The 17,035-nt window shown below is 43.2% G+C and overlaps 1 protein-coding gene across 1 annotated transcript in view; it reads left to right on the top strand.

Annotated features, from left to right (window-relative positions):
* The window catches only part of FES (FES proto-oncogene, tyrosine kinase), a 344,941-nt gene that overhangs the window by 317,297 nt on the left and 10,609 nt on the right, over positions 1-17,035 (top strand). Inside the window, exon 19 of the mRNA XM_082253226.1 lies at positions 13,034-13,156. Within this exon, the coding sequence (XP_082109352.1) occupies positions 13,034-13,156 (123 nt within the window). The remainder of the gene's footprint in view (positions 1-13,033; positions 13,157-17,035) is intronic.

Below are 17,035 nucleotides of genomic sequence, written 5' to 3'. Positions count from 1 at the left end.
ATTATGGAGGCCACTGTGCTCTTAGGAACCTTAAGTGCAGCAGAAATCTTTTTGTAACCTTGGCCAGATCTGTGCCTTGCCACAATTCTGTCTCTGAGCTCTTCAGGCAGTTCCTTTGACCTCATGATTCTCATTTGCTCTGACATGCATTGTGATCTGGAAGGTCTTATATAGACAGGTGTGTGGCTTTCCTAATCAAGTCCAATCAGTATAATCAAACACAGCTGGACTCAAATGAAGGTGTAGAACCATCTCAAGGATGATCAGAAGAAATGGAAAGCACCTGAGTTAAATATATGAGTGTCACAGCAAAGGGTCTGAATACTTAGAACCATGTGATATTTCAGTTTTTCTTTTTTAATAAATCTGCAACAATGTCAACAATTCTGTGTTTTTCTGTCAGTATGGGGTGCTATGTGTACATTCATGAGGAAGAAGAATGAACTTAAATGATTTTAGCAAATGGCTGCAATATAACAAAGAGTGAAAAATTTAAGGGGGTCTGAATACTTTCTGTACCCACTGTATGTGTGTATATCTCTATATATGTGTATATATATATACACAATCTCACAAAAGTGAGTACACCCCCTTTACATTTGTGTAAATATTTTATGATACCTTTTCATGTGACAACACTGAAGAAATGACACTTTGCTACAATGTAAAGTAGTGAGTGTACAGCTTGTATAACAGTGTAAATTTGCTGTCCCCTCAAAATAACTCAACACACAGCCATTAGAGGCTGAAACCGCTGCCAACAAAAGTGAGTACACCCCTAAGTGGAAATGTCCAAATTGGGCCCAAATTGTCAATATTTTGTGTGGCCACAATTATTTTCCAGCATAGCCTTAGCCCTCTTGGGCATTGAGTTCACCAGAGCATTACAGGTTGCCACTGGAGTCCTCTTCCACTCCTCCATGACGACATCATGGAGCTGGTGGATGTTAGAGACCTTGCACTCCTCCACTTTCCGTGGATGCCCTACAGATGCTAAATAGGGCTTAGGTCTGGGGACATGCTTGGCCAGCCCATCACCTTTAACCTCAGCTTCTTTAGCAAGGCACTGGTCGTCTTGTAGGTGTATTTGGGGTCGTTATCATGTTGGAATACTGCCCTGCGGCCCAGTTTCCGAAGGGAGGGAATCATGGTCTGTTTCAGTATGTCACAGTACATGTTGGCATTCATGGTTCCCTCAATGAACTGTAGCTCCTCAGTGCCGGCAGCACTCATGCAGCCCCAGACCATGACACTCCCACCACCATGCTTGACTGTAGGCAAGACACACTTGTCTTTGTACTCCGCACCTGGTTGCTGCCACACACGCTTGACACCATGTGGACCAAATAAGTTTATCTTGGTCTCATCAGACCACAGGACATGATTGCAGTAATCCATGTCCTTAGTCTGCTTGTCTTCAGCAAACTGTTTGCTGGCTTTCTTGTGCATAATATTTAGAAGAGGCTTCCTTTTGGGGTGACAGCAATGCAGACCAATTTGATGCAGTGTGCGGTGTATGGTCTGAGCACTGACATGCTGACCCCCCACCTCTTCAACCTCTGCAGCATTGCTGGCAGCACTCATACCTTTATTTCCCAAAGACAACCTCTGGATATGATGCTGAGCACGTGCACTAAACTTTTTTGGTAGACCATGGCGAGGCCTATTCTGAGTGGAACCTGTCCTGGTAAACCGCTGTATGGTCTTGGCCACCATGCTGCAGCTCAGTTTCAGGGTCTTGTCAATCTTCTTATAGCCTAAGCCATCTTTATGTAGAGCAACAATTCTCTTTTTCAGCTACTCAAAGAGTTCTTTGCCATGAGGTGCTATGTTGAACTTTCAGTGACCAGTATGAGAGAGTGAGAGCGTTAACACCAAATTTAACACACCTGCTTCCCATTCACACCTGAGACCTTGTAACATTAACGATTCACATGACACCGGGGAGGGAAATGGCTAATTGGGCATTTTTTTTGGACATTTTCACTCAGGGGTGTACTCACTTTTGTTGCCAGTGGTTTCGACATTAAAGGCTGTGTGTTGAGATATTTTGAGGGGACAGCACATTTACATTGTTATACAAGCTGTACACTCACTACTTTACATTGTAGCAAAGTGTAATTTCTTCAGTGTTGTCACATGAAAAGATATAATAAAATATTTACAAAAATGTGAGGGGTGTACTCACTTTTGTGATATACTGTATTCACACTATGTTACCAAAAGTATTGGGACGCTTGCCTTTATGTGCACATGAACTTTAAAGGCATCCAAGTCTTTGTCCATAGGGTTCAATATTGAGTTGGCCCACTGCATTTGTGAGGTCAAGCACTGATGTGAACAAGAAGGCCTGGCTCGCAGTCTCCGCTGTAATTCATTCCAAAGGTGTTCTATCGGGTTGAGGTCAGGACTCTGTGCTAGTCAAGTTCCTCCACCCCAAATTTCCTCATCCAAATCTTTATGGACCTTGCTTTGTGCACTGGTGCACAGTCATGTTGGAACAGGAAGGGGCCATCCCAAAGTTGTTCCTACAAAGTTAGGAGCATGAAATTGTCCAAAATGTCTTGGTATGCTGACACCTTAAAAGTTCCCTTTACTGGAACAAAAAGGCCAAGCCCAGCTTAAACACAACCCCACACCATAATACCCCCTCCACCAAATGATATGGACCGGAGCACATACTGTACATACCAAGGTCCATAAAGACATTTATGAGCGAGTTTGCAACAGGCTGGCCACACTTATGGAAATAAGACTAATCTTGCTGCTGTTGACTCTGATCTGTGTTAAACTAGCCAAAAAAACCCCAGCATCCAAAACTTCTGGGTGTGTTTGGTGGCTGCTTCCCCAACAATGGGCTGTGGTTCTACCCACTGACCCCCTTCTTCACTTCTGTGTCCCTACAGAGCTGGCCTGTTAGTGGAACTACAACACAGCAGGGGACACAGACATTTGACACACATAGAAGTGTTGGATGCCTTAGATTCTTCCATTAGTTTAGCAAAGCATGTGTGCGAAGATGTACTGGCGGCGGTACAAGTATTATTATGTACTGGTACAAGTATTATTGTACTTCTATTACAGATTGGCTGTATTTATTTAATTATTTTTATATATATTTTTTTTTTGCATACTTGCAATAAAGTTGCAGTAAAGTGGAAACCAACTTAAACATTTATAGGAGAGGAAGTGAGCTAAATATAATCATCAATAAAGACCTGCAGAATTTTAAACCCATCCCTTCTATACAACATTAACCGGTTGCCGACTGCGTACAGTATATTTACTGCGGCAGTCAGCCCCGGCCAGGCAGAGTGACGTAGATCTACGTCGCTCGCCTGTCACTGGGTTTTGAGCCAATAGCGGGCGAGCACGCGCCCGCTGAGGCGTGCGCCGCCTCGGCTCGTTCACGGAGGAGTGCGGGCGTGTGACCGGCGGACCCGATGTCCGCCGGTCACACTACGATCCTTGGTAGAGCGGGAGAAAGGTGGAGCGGCTTATGTAAACAAGCCGCCTGTCATTCTCCCCTGTGTAAAAATGGAGATCAGACGGTTCTACTATGTAGAACCGTTGATCTCTGTTTTTACACTAGTAGCCATGTCTCACTACAGTTAGAATCACGCCCCTAGGACACACTTAACCCCTCCCTGTCCAATACAGTTAACCCCTTCCCTGCCAGTGTCATTTTTACAGTAACAGTGCATATGTATAGCACTGATTACTGCAGTAATGTCACTGGTACCCCCAAAAGTATCAAAAATGTCAGTCAAAGGTCCGATCTGTCTGCCGCAATGTCGCAGTACCGCAAAAAAAATCGCAGATCGCCGCCATTACTCGTTAAAAAAAAAACACCAAAAATGACAAAAATCTTTCCCTTTGTTAGTAAACGCAATAACTTTTGCGCAAACCAATCAAAATACGCTTTTTGCGATTTTTTTTTTACCAAACATATGTAGCATAAAACAAATTGGCCGAAAATGTTAAAAAATTTAGATTTTTACATTTTTTGGGGGGGAATTTCATATAAAAAAAAGTGAAAAATATTGCTATTTTTGCAAAATGTATGCTTTTTTTTGTTTATAGCGCATGATCAAAAAATCGCACAGGTGATCAAATACCACCAAAAGAAAGCTCTGTTTGTGGGAAAAAAAGGAAGCGAAATTCGTTTAGGTACAGCGTCGCACGACCGCGCAATTGTCCATTAAAGTCACGCAGTAAAAAATCACAAAAAAAACCCTGGTCAGGAAGGGGGTAAAATCTTCCGGGGCTTAAGTGGTTAAAAAAAAAAAAATTTTGAGTAGATTACTGGGTAGGCATTTGCTTTTTTTTTTTTTTTCTAAATATCTTTCTTCATGATGATAGTAACTGGACTTTTTAAGAGTTTTAGCTTATTATATCTGGTTGTATGTTGTGTGATTCCAGAAGGAGAAAAGCATCAGAGTCCATTATCAAGATTATACCATTATATCTAAGATTATACTCTGGTGGTGCCATTGTGCTTACTTCTCTTCATGTGCTCTGCAGACAAAATGAAGCTTACAGTCGAATGGGTCATCCTTTAAGGGAGCTTCACAGAGTTTCTAGGTCTCACTCTAGGTGTCTTTTGTGTACAGACACAAGTTATTATAATCTCTGTAGTCAAATTGCTGCTCCAGAGGCAATATTCTAAACAGATATGGGACAACTGCTATGGCAGCCTGCAAGTCTACTATTTATACAGTCATGGCCAAAAATATTGGCACCCCTGCATTTTTGCCAGAGAATGCACCACTTCGCCCAGAAAATTGTTGCAATTAGGCACTCTGATGTTTATTTCTTTTATTTGTATTGGTAAGTGGAGAAACAAAAAGCCAAATCTGACACATTCCATGCAAAACTCCAAAAATGTACTGGACAAAATTTTTGTCACCTTCTCAAAATTGTAAAAAATAATTGCATTCTAAGTTTGTGATGTTCCTGTAATTTGCAATTAAACTCGCCTATATCAATTGACAGGTGCTGAACGAATAGAAATCAAACCAGCAACCAGTTAAAATGATGTAAAATTAAAGTGATTATTAAGTCTGGTTTAAAAAAAAAAAAAGAACATGTTATACTTACCGCCTCTGTGCAGTTGGTTTTGCACAGAGCAGCCCAGATCCTCCTCTTCTCAGGTCCCTTTTCGCTGCTTCTGGCCCCTCCCTCCTGTTAAGTGCCCACACAGCAAGCAGCTTGCTTTGGGGGCACCCGAGTTGATCTGCAGCTCCGTGTGTCCATTCAGACACGGAGCTGTGATTCGGCCCCTCCCCCTGTCTCTCCTGATTGCTCACTGACTTTGATTGACAAACATGGGAGCCAGTGGCGCTGTGGCTGTATCTCAGCCAATCAGTAGGGAGAGTACCATGGACATAGCTGGACAGAGAGGGGGCACAGGTAAGTATTAGGGGGTGCTGGGGAGGCTGTTACACACAGAAGACTTTTTTTTCCTGATGCATACAATGCATTAGTATAAATAAATTAAAAAAAACCTTCCTGCCTTTTTAACTCCTTTAACTGAACATTTCTGTCTTGGACTGAGGATTTGAGAACAAAACTTGTGGAAAAGCATGGGCAGTCTCAAGGTTACAAGACCATCTCCGGAGATCTTAATGTTCCTATGTCCACTGTGCACAACATTGGCAAGAAGTTTACAGTCCAATTTTCTGGGAAAAATGGTGCATTATCTGACAGAAATGCAGGGGTGCTAATATTTTTGGCCATGACTGTATATTTCAAGTAACTATAAAGAAAAACACAGCACCATATCAGAACAGCCAGCAATACTGTTGCTTCCTAGAAGTATAACAGGGGTTTAGCCAGACTTGTATAAAGTATTCAAAATTTCTACTTGAGTAAAAGTACAAGTGCTCGATCAAAAAGTGACTTGAGTAGAAGTGGAAGTGCTCGCAGAAAAAGTTACTTAAGTAGAAGTACTAAAGTATTCAACATTTTTTTTACTTAAGTATTGCAAGTAGTTTTTTCAAAAAATTTGCTACTTAAGTACTAAAAGTAAAAAGTACCAGTAGTTTTTTCAAAAAATTCTACTCAAGTACTGAAAGTAGAAGTACAAGTACTGTGTTATGTAGTTATTAAAGAAAGAAGTCGAAAGTTTGAACATCATATTGTTTTTTATTATTTCAAATGATTTATTCAAATGATTAACCTAAAGGACAATCACAATTCCTTAGGCTGTAACTTTTTGTAAACAAAAAACAGATAAAGTATGTCCCTCCCTTCCCCTTTTAAAGCCAGGGGTGGTCTCCTTCCTGAGCTTCCTCACTCTCACAGCCAGGCAGATCACTTGAAGTTGAAGGGCCAGGGGTGGAAGGTGGTGTTTTTGGTTCGTCCATCTTTTCAGCTGATCAAAAGGCAGAACAGCATGCGCAGTCTTCTTAATCGCGGTTTGATTTGATTTGCTCTCAATTGATGATGATGTGCCAGGCCAGCTTCATCAAACCTACAATGCTTAAAGTGAAAAATGCATCAAAAACTACTAACAAAGTTGCTGTGCTAAAAATGCTAATAAAGTGCCTGCAATTATATATATTCTTCTTGTATTCAAAATCATCGCCCACAGTATCAAAAATAAAGTGACATGTCTGTGCTAAATGCAGTGCAAATTATTCCCACAATGTAAATGTAATTCATATAAAATATATATGACAATACCACAATAAAATAAGTTGTGATTGTGAATAAGTTAGGTGCAAGTTTAAGTGTGTAAACTAAACTTTATAACGAAAAGTCCATAACTGAATTCCAGTGTGCAATCTAAGAAGTGCTTGTCACTTGCTGTCAGATGCTTCCACCTTTCTTCTGTGATCTGCTCAAGTAAAGTGGTGGACTGGATAGCCTCTCTCTCTGCCTCTCACCTTAGTAGCACTGGCACTGCACTGGTTCAAAAAGCTGTCTATATTATTTTCATTATAAGAACTTGTCAGAACATGCTTCCACCACCTGTCCTTCACACTAGTAGTGCTCATTTGCTTTGCTCAAGTCAAGTGCCACTGCCAGTGGCCACTGCAGTGCGGGCACAGCCGTACAGGCAGAGGCAGGCCACAGGAAGCACAGGCACCACCACAACACAACACTTATGGTCCATGGACCATGGATGGTCGGATAATCATCATAGCCGTCAGTCTCACTCTTCTTGGTTCAAAAAAGCCACCCATGACCCGTGTGTATATAATATATTAATATTTTATATTGATTATTTGATTCTCAAATGGCACAATTGCCATGGCAAGGATTAGGCCCTCTATGCGGTCCACCTCACTCCCCTCATAGAGAAGAAGATGAGATGACGAAGAAAATGCTCCGAGTCCTAGTCCCGCATCCCGCCGCCCGTGTCACAACTCCTCTCAGTAAGGGCCCTAAGGGGTGGAGTCTGAGTGACACACAACACGTCTAGAGGCAGAGACCTGGAGCGGGAAGACGGCAGCATGGCTCCTCCTGTGCGGTCTTAACTTGATGATCATGACAGTGATTCCGCGGGCCGCGGTGCGAGCGAGGCTGTGGGATTGATTGAATTGAGTTGTGCTGCCTACTGCTACACGCTACCTACTACTAAATTGTGAGTCAGTATATTTTATTTCATTTTTATATATAAAAGAGATATTGTTGAGCACTACTAGCCACTAGATCTCCTGGCTGTCACTTTGTCACATGTTGGGGAATCACAGCGGCTCGGCTCCAGAAGTGGCGGGTGTCCCCGTCATCCTGCCAGGGCCGCCAAGAAGTTCATCACCTAATCTTAAGTTATTAATATCTTATGGAGGAGAGGACCTATGAGATTGAGAATTGAAATAATTAAATATATATGGCTTTTTGAACCAGTGCAGTCAGTGCCAGTGCCACAGTGCCACCCAGACGCTATCCACCAGTGCCACCACCATTAAGTGTGTTGGTCGGTCACTCGAGCACTGAAGGAGGTGGAAGCATCTGACAAGTGAAGTGACACTTTAGATTTGCACACTGGAATTCATTTATGGACTTTTCGTTATAGATAGGTTTACACACTTCAACTTGTTGCATGCACCTGACCTAACTTATTTCATAACTTATTTTATTGTGATTTATTGCCATATTTTATATGAATTGAATTTACTGTTACATTGTGGGAATAATTATTTTCACTGCATTTAGGCTTTAGCACATTCATGTCACTTTATTTTTGATACTGTGTGGAGTGTGGGCAGGGCACTAGGGGCAACGATGATATTATATCGATTGCACAGGCACTTTATTCGCACAGCCAAGTTGTGTTTGTTAGTAGTTTCTTGATGCACTTTAAGCGCAGTAGCACAATTTATTTGTTTGTTTCATATTTTCTTTTTATTGGAAAGATTTGGTATAGCAGCTTTTATTATACACAGCCTTTATTTTCGTATGCGCTGATTTACAAATGACATTATACACATTTTTTTGAGCTTTATGAAACCATCTACTGTTCTGGCAGTGGTAATTTTTTTTAAAGTAACGAGTAACTGTGCAGCACAAAAAAAAAATACTTGAGTAGAAGTACCAAAATCATCGAAAAAATGTAGTGAAGTAAAAGTAGAAGTAGGAGAAAAAAATTATACTCTAGGAAAGTACAGATACCGCATTTCGGTACTTAAGTACAGTACTTAAGTAGTTCTACTTCGTTACTATACATCTCTGGGTTTAGCCTCTTCTGTAAGCCGTTGCATGGGGAGGTGGGTCATTTCTGCTATGTGAGAACCACTGTTCTAGTTCTCCTCTGTATTCTGGGCTTCATTGGATACTACTGGGCATGGTTGAACTGAATTGTACTCAAATTCGATTCTCCCCGTTTTGCTGCTGGTCTGCACTCACATTGGATTATAAGCAGCTGTTCACTTACATCATCACCTCTGCCAATCATGTTCAAGCACAGGGTTTGCTCATACTGAAGCGAATCATACTGGACCACAAATAAGCCTTTCCCAGGACCACCTCTTCCAAATGGCCGCGCCTAACGGTTCCCCAGCCTGATTCACACAACACAAACAAACCAGACAAAGGTGGTAAACCATGCTTGGGTATGGGTCAAATTGCCACCCTAAATCATTGTTACTAAATATTCTGCTCATTATTAAAACAAATACAAGGATGTAAAGTTTTTGGCACATCTAAGAACTCCAGCTATGGTTATTTTATAGATAGTTACATAGGTCCAGGTTGGTGCAATGTACGTAACTATACATATACCATACCTGGCCAATGCTCCTCGAAGCCACTCCAGTGATGTCACTGCCCTGCCTCTCCACCTCATTCAATCAGAAAAGTTGGCGCAGGACAAGTGGAAATTACTATCTACTTCAGTGATATCCAGCTTCCAGGAGAATCGGCCAGATATGGTATACACAGAGTTACATTGGTCCAAGCTGGATCAATATAACTTTGTATAAAACTTTGTATAAAATATCCATACCTAGAATTCATCTTTAATGAATATATAAATAGATTAAATGCTGTGTGAAGTAGTGTTAATTTTGGCAGCAAATTTCAATTTAGTTTTAGTCTTAGTCTTAGGACTAAAATGGCATTTTAGTTTTAGTCCCATTTTAGTCTTCTGCAAGTGTTTTAGTTTTAGTCGTATTTAGTCGACTAAAACTCCAGTACATTTTAGTCGACTTAAACGTCCTACATTTTAGTCGACTAAAACTCATTTTAGTCATCTATAATCGAATGGGTGTAGTTCAATTGTAATTTGTAATGCATTATTTAAGCATTTCTCTACAATTTCCAAACTCAAAAGAAAAAATCTAATATGTTATTATTTATGGTATTAAGCTTTGAGCATGCACCAATGTTAATTTTGGCAGCAAATTTTGATTTAGTTATAGTCTTTTGACTAAAATGCCATTTTAGTTTTAGTCGTATTTTAGTCTTAAGACTAAAATGCCATTTTAGTTTTAGTCGTATTTTAGTCATCTGAATTGTTTTAGTTTTAGTCGTATTTTAGTCGACTAAAATTGTGTTAATTTAGTCGACTAAAACGTTTCAGTCGGTTTTAGTCAACGAAATTAACACCGGTGTGAACTTCAGCTTGAATAAATGCATAAAGAACCTTTTATTTAGAAAAAAAAAAACAAATGCCTAAATATATCTATATAGAGAAAATGTATCTACAGTAATCCCCCCTCCATCGCGGGGGTTACGTTCCGGACCCACCCGCGAAAAGTGAAAATCCGCGAAATAGAAAGACCCTATTTAAATACACCCTAGGCATGTTTTGTTAACTTTTTAATAGCATTTAAAGGTCTTTAAACAAACGTTTAAACAATAAAAACACATAAAAGATAGAGAGAGAGCAAGAGCATTGTAAAAACACAAAACTATTGTGCTAACAGTACAGTACTGTATACTGTACAGTAGTAAAAAAATACTGTACAACTGTACTGTACTGTACAGTATAGAGAGAGAGCAAGAGCATTGTAAAAACACAACTACTGTACTGTATTGTGCTAACAGTACAGTACTGTACAGTAGTAAAAAAAAGAGTACTGTACAGTACTGTATAGAGAGCAAGAGCATTGTAAAAACACAAAACTATTGTGCTAAAAGTACAGTACTGTATAATGTACAGTAGTAAATAAAAGAGTACTGTACAGTATTTGTACAGTACTGTACTGTACTCAGCAGAAAAGAAGATGACGATAAGCAGCAAATAAGAGCAGCTACTGTCCTTTTGAAGGCGCAGGTTCAGCAGGCGCTTCTTTTGGTGTAGGTGGGTTGTCTTCTTGCTGCTCCATGACCTCCACTTCTACATCAGAGGTGCCTGTGGAGGTACTTGGGATGGATGTGGCCTTCTTCTGTTTTGTGAAGAACATAGTTATAGGCAGTTGCTGGGCGTGTTTCTTCTTTTGGGCGAGGAGGTTCTTGTACACCTGAATGGCTCCATCAATGCTGTTTTGGAACTGCAGTGAACGAACCATGTCAGGATCCCAATCAGCTAACATCTGTTTCAGGTCATTGGCCGTACGCATGACCCTGCCAAGGCGCTCAATTGACAAGCCTTCCTCTTCATCCTCCCCCTCATGTTCCTCCATTTCCTCCTCACTCGCTGACTTGGTGAGTTCTGTCAGATCCTCATCGGTTAGTGGAGCTGAATGGGTTTCAATTAGGTCATTGACATCGTCCTGGGTCATATCCTGAAAACCTTCACCTCCTAGCAACTTCGCCAGCCTAATTGATTTGTCCACAGCTGAATGATGAACTTCGTCAGGAGAGAACCCTTCATATTCATGAATAATTTCTGGCCAAAGCTTCTTCCAACAGGCATGCAGGGTCTCCTTCTTCATCTCCTTGAGGGCCTTTTGTATGTTCTCCAGACAAGTTGCAATGGTGTAATTACGCCAGTAGTTCTTCAAATTGAAATTATCATCATTGTTCATGGATTCAACAAGATGATTCAAGGAGTTGCGAGTGTACAGCGCCTTGAATGCTCGTATCACACCCTGGTCCATAGGCTGAATTAAAGACGTGGTGTTGGGTGGAAGGAACTCAACTTGCACTCCTTCGTACGATAGATCCATGGCATGGCCTCCTGCATTATCCATCAGCAGAAGCACTTTAAAATCAAGGCCAAGTTCGGCAAGGTAGACCTTGACGGCTGGGATGAAACAATTATGGAACCACTCAGTTGTGAGGCGTTTAGTCATCCAAGCCTTAGGGTTATGCATCCAATAGACTGGTAGCTGGTTCTTGTTTTTATGCTTCAATGCTCTGGGGTTCTTGGCCTTGTAGATCAGGGCTGGCTTGATCATAAACCCAGCAGCATTTCCACACATAACCAAGGTTACTCTGTCCTTATAAGCCTTGAATCCAGGGGCTCGGGCTTCCTCCTTCATGATGTAAGTCCGTTTGGGCATTCTCTTCCAGAACAAGCCGGTCTCATCCATATTAAAGACTTGCTCTGGTTTGTACCCACCCTCCTCGATGAAACTCTTGAAGGTCTCATTGGTGTACCTTTCAGCAGCTTCTTTGTCGGCAGATGCAGCTTCACCTTGCAATGAAACACTCTTCAACTGATAGCGTTTCTGGAAGCGGTCAAACCACCCCTTGCTGGCAGAAAAGTCTCCTGATGAAGATGTACCTGTACTAGAAGTAGAAGGCTGATCAGGATTGTCGTTGTCTGACTGTTCGGCTGCGGCAGAGCCTTCTTCAGAGCCTCCTTCATTGGCAAAAGTGTCGTACAGCTTCTTTGCCTGTGTCCTGATGATGTTACCATCCAATGTGATGCTTTTTTTTCTGCAATCTTGGATCCAAATGGCCAATGCAGTTTCCATCCTAACAATGGTTTTATTGCGGGAAGAAACAACTCTTTTTGCAGCTTGGTTTATGGACAGTGCAGCAGTTGCCCTGATATTCTTGTCATCCTTTTTGATGTATCGAATCGTTGATTCATTCATACCATAATGGCGGGCTACAGCAGCATAACTCTGTCCTTCCTTTATCATATCAAGAAGTTTCACCTTCTCCTGAATTGTAAGGAACTTCCTCTTCTGTTTTGGCTCGCCAGAAGCCTTAGCCTTAGATGATGGGCGTTTGGGTGGCATTCTTGCGGGCATTCTTGCTTGTAGTTGGCAAAGGAGCACGGAGCACATCTGCACATGCTCCGAATCGCGTTACCGCCCCCTCTAACGTCACCGCGCTCGGTGCGGTCCACGAGCGAGGCATGCGTTCCACCACAGCCTCGCTCTGATTCTCTCATTCACCGCTACATAACCGCGAAATGGCGAAATATTACCGCGATATCCGAATTAATGGGTCCTAATTAGAATAGCGCGAATTACCGGGACCGCGATATCTGAATTAATGGGTCCTAATTAAAATAGCGCGAATTACCGGGACCGCAAAAACTGAACCGCGATGGAGCGGGGGATTACTGTATATAGAAAAAAAGATACTTTGGGGGAAAAAAAAAAAAAAGACTTTTGAGGCTTTGTTGTACATTGTGGAAGCTTTAGTGCTCATCGTACTGACAGGTGTTGTATATCTTCTCCCTCAGGCCGGTACAGTTCAGAAAGTGATGTGTGGAGCTTCGGCATACTACTCTGGGAAGCGTTCTCTCTTGGGTCCGTTCCATACACAAGTATGAATAACCAGCAAACCAGAGAAGCAATAGAACAGGGTAAGTTTATTCCTGTGTAAAGGAGAAAACTGAAGTTGTACGCTTTGAGTGGATATTACAGCAAAATTCCCAACCTCGAACCATAAGCTGTCTAAACCTTATGTTACAACTGAGCTTATACCACGCCATATGTAGCACTAAAAGGCAACGGATAGATTTAATCTGTAACAAAATCTATGCAAAGAGCAGACCCCAAGGGAACAAATTTGCAATCATTGTCTATTGCTCTGGCTACACCAGTCCTTATAGATTGCAGAACTTTGCACATTGTCATTGTTATTTGAAATCCCATTTTAACCTCTTGTAGCCCAAGTAACACATAAAGAGGTTTAGCTTTTAACATCCTCATGCTGCACATTTGCGTCCATAAATGGCAGAGGTTTCTGTGCTGGCAGCGTGCTCATTGTATGCTCACAGCACAGTGAGCAAGCTGTCGAGGACAACTCCTGCTCTAGTAATGATAGGGATCGTGCGTAACCGGCTCATGGTCATGTGAACACTGTGACAGCAAGCATTAAGACCCAGTTTAAGAGCTGCCGGCTAGGCGAGAAGGGGTTAAACAACTACTTTCAACATTATCTTGGAGAAAACTACTGGACATATAAAAAATAAGGATATGTATAAAGAGAACGGCACTCACGGGTCTTGAAAGGGGAACACACAATGGTTTTAATCGACATTTCGACGAGGCACAAGCTCGTCTTCCTCAGGATGATGAGCTTGTGCCTCGTCGAAATGTCGATTAAAACCGTCATGTGTTCACCTTTCAAGACCCGTGAGTGCCTCTCTCTTTTTTGGTTTATATGTGCTGCAGTCTGTGCTGTGCATCCGGGCCCATTTTTTATCCCTGATTTGTGTGCGGTGGCAGCCATTGGATATTATATATACTTTTGGTAACATAGTGTGAATACAGTATCTCACAAAAGTGAGTACACCCCTCACATTTTTGTAAAAATGTTATTGTACCTTTTCATGTGACAACACTGAAGAAATGACACTTTGCTACAATGTAAAGTAGTGAGTAGGGTTGAGCGGACACCTAGATGTCCGTGTTCGACGGGTTCGGCCGAACTTTAAAAAAAAGTCCGGGTCCGTGTCCCGGACTTTTACCGAACTTTTCCCGGACACCGAACCCCATTGAAGTCAATGGGGACCCGAACTTTAAGGCACTAAAATGGCTCTAAAACACCAAAGGAAAGGGCTAGAGTGCTGCAAATGGCAGCAAAACGTAATTAAGAGCATGGCAAGTGCTCTGCAAACAAATGTGGATAGGGAAATAACTTAAAACAACAAAAAAAAACAGAAAAATAAAACAATGTTCTTCTTCATCTCTGAAGGACGAGGCCCATATGGAGTAGGAGGGAGGTTGAGGTGGTGGTGGATGTGGCGGTGACATAGGCGTGCGCACAGGGTGTGCTGGGTGTGCCTGGGCACACCCTAATCACCTAGGGCACATAGCATTGCCAGTGAGGAGATGGGAAAGATCTCCCTGGGACCTGCTCTGCTCTATTTCTCCTTGCCTACAGGTACATGGCCCCGATACATTACTCTCCCTGCTGGCAAACACATGCATGTGTATTTCAACTTTGGGGTGCACACCTTAATGCAATAGGCTGCGCACACCTATGGGCGGTGTAGGTGGAAGCGGCGGTGGAGGAGGACCAGGGCCGGATTAACAGCATCATGGGCTTGGTGCTGAGGATTTTGAAGGGCCTTAAGGGCCGTGCCTTGCCATGCACCCAGAGGAGGAAGGGTGCAGCCATGCATGCCTAATTCAACATGGGATGCTGTCTCTGAAGCCCATAAACACATCCATGCATCGCCAACTGTCCCTCCTTGTCCGGCCTTCACGCTGTGTGGGGAGGTTCTGAGGGTGCTGCCTGGGGAAGCGAGCATAGAAGCCAGACTTCTGTGTTTACAAGTGACAGAAGAGCGGTAACAGTGAATATGGCCAACCCGGGGCCTATATAAAAGGTAGGGGCCTGGAGCTGCAGCTCCAATAGCCCCTACATTAATCTGGCCCTGAGGAGGAGGACGAGGTAGCCAACACTGCTTCTTTTCAAAAATTTTAAATGAGGGTACACCCCAAAAGAGTGAGAAAGAGCAAAAATGGAACAATGGGTGGGTAAGGTCGGTATCCATTGCTATTCTGCATAAGGTACGGAAAAGTCCCGTGGGATCCATGCCTGGTTCATTTTAATGAACGTGAGCTTGTCCACATTGTCTCTGGACAGGCGGCTGCGCTTGTCTGTTATAACGCCCCCAGCCGTGCTAAATACCCGTTCAGATAATACACTGGCTGCAGGGCACGCCAGCACCTCCAAGGCGTAAAGGGCAAGCTCAGGCCATGTGCCCAATTTGGAGACCCAGAAGTTGAAGGGGGCAGACCCGTCATTCACTACATGTAGGCGTGTGCACACATACTGCTCCACCATGTTGGTAAAATGCTGCCTCCTGCTAAGACGTTCCATCTGAGCTGCTGGTGCTGCTGTTTGTTGTGGCGTGCTGACAAAGCTTTTCCACATTTCGGCCATGCTAACCCTGCCTTCTGAGGTGCTGGCGGTGCCCTGGTTGCGTTGGCGACCTCCTCCTCCTCCTCCTCTGCCTTGTGCTTCCACTGTGGCCCCGCTGTCAGATGGGAATGCCAGCAGCATGGCGTCTACCAGCGTGCGCTTGTACTCGCGCATCTTGCGATCGCGCTCCAGTGAGTGAATTAAGGACGGTACGTTGTCCTTGTAACGGGGATCCAGCAGCGTGGCCACCCAGTAATCAGCACAAGTTAGAATGTGGGCAACTCGGCGGTCGTTGTGGAGACACTGCAGCATGTAATCGCTCATGTGTGCCAGGCTGCCCAGAGGCAACGAAAGGCTGTCCTCTGTGGGAGGTGTATCGTCCGTGTCCTCTGTATCCCCCCAGCCACGCACCAGTGATGGCCATGAGCTGGCCTGGGTGCCACCCTGCTGTGAACATGGTTCCATCTCCTCCTCCAGCTCCTCCTCCTCCTCATCCTCCTCATCCTCCAGAACTGTGCCCCTGCTGGACAATTGCGTCCCTGGCGTTTGCGTGTGCAGGAACCCACCCTCGGAGCCCCTTGCGAATGACTGCCCTGAAAGCCTTGGAAATGTTACCTCTTCATCCTCCTCCTCCTCCTCATCCTGTGCCACATCCTCTTCCATCATCGCCCGAATTGTTTTTTCAAGGAGGCATAGAAGTGGGATAGTTAAGCTGAGAACGGCGTCATTGCCACTGGCCATGTTGGTGGAGTACTCAAAACAGCGCAACAAGGCACACAGGTCTCGCATGGAGGCCCAGTTAAATTAAATAGCGGAATAAAAAATATGATCCAAAAAAAGTGTATGTATATCACACGTACACAACCACACTGGGCCCCAATTACTATTGTTTGTACCCCTAAAAGGCTAGATGAGGAGTAGGGGGAGTATGGAACAGGCAGCACCCTCAAACCTTCAGAAGTATGAGATGAACCCCAACAACTTGGAAAGGTGGATCTCTCTCACACGTACCAACACAGACTATCCCCCAATTTAACTGATCCCCAAAGGTTTTTGATTAAATAGCGGAATAGAAAATATGATCCAAAAAAAGTGTATGTATATCACACGTACACAACCACACTAGGCCCCAATTACTATTGTTTGTACCCCTAAAAGGCTAGATGAGGAGTAGGGGGGGTATGGAACAGGCAGCACCCTCAAACCTTCAGAAGTATGAGATGAACCCCAACAACTTGGAAAGGTGGATCTCTCTCACACGTACCAACACAGACTATCCCCCAATTTAACTGATCCCCAAAGGTTTTTGATTAAATAGCGGAATAGAAAATATGATCCAAAAAAAGTGTATGTATATCACACGTAC

This window comes from Pelophylax lessonae, assembly GCF_965119305.1.
Source record: "Pelophylax lessonae genome assembly, chromosome: 4".
Taxonomy (NCBI): Eukaryota; Metazoa; Chordata; class Amphibia; order Anura; family Ranidae; genus Pelophylax; species Pelophylax lessonae.
The sequence above is the reverse complement of the archived record's forward strand: the minus strand, read 5'-3'. Positions and strand labels throughout refer to the sequence as shown.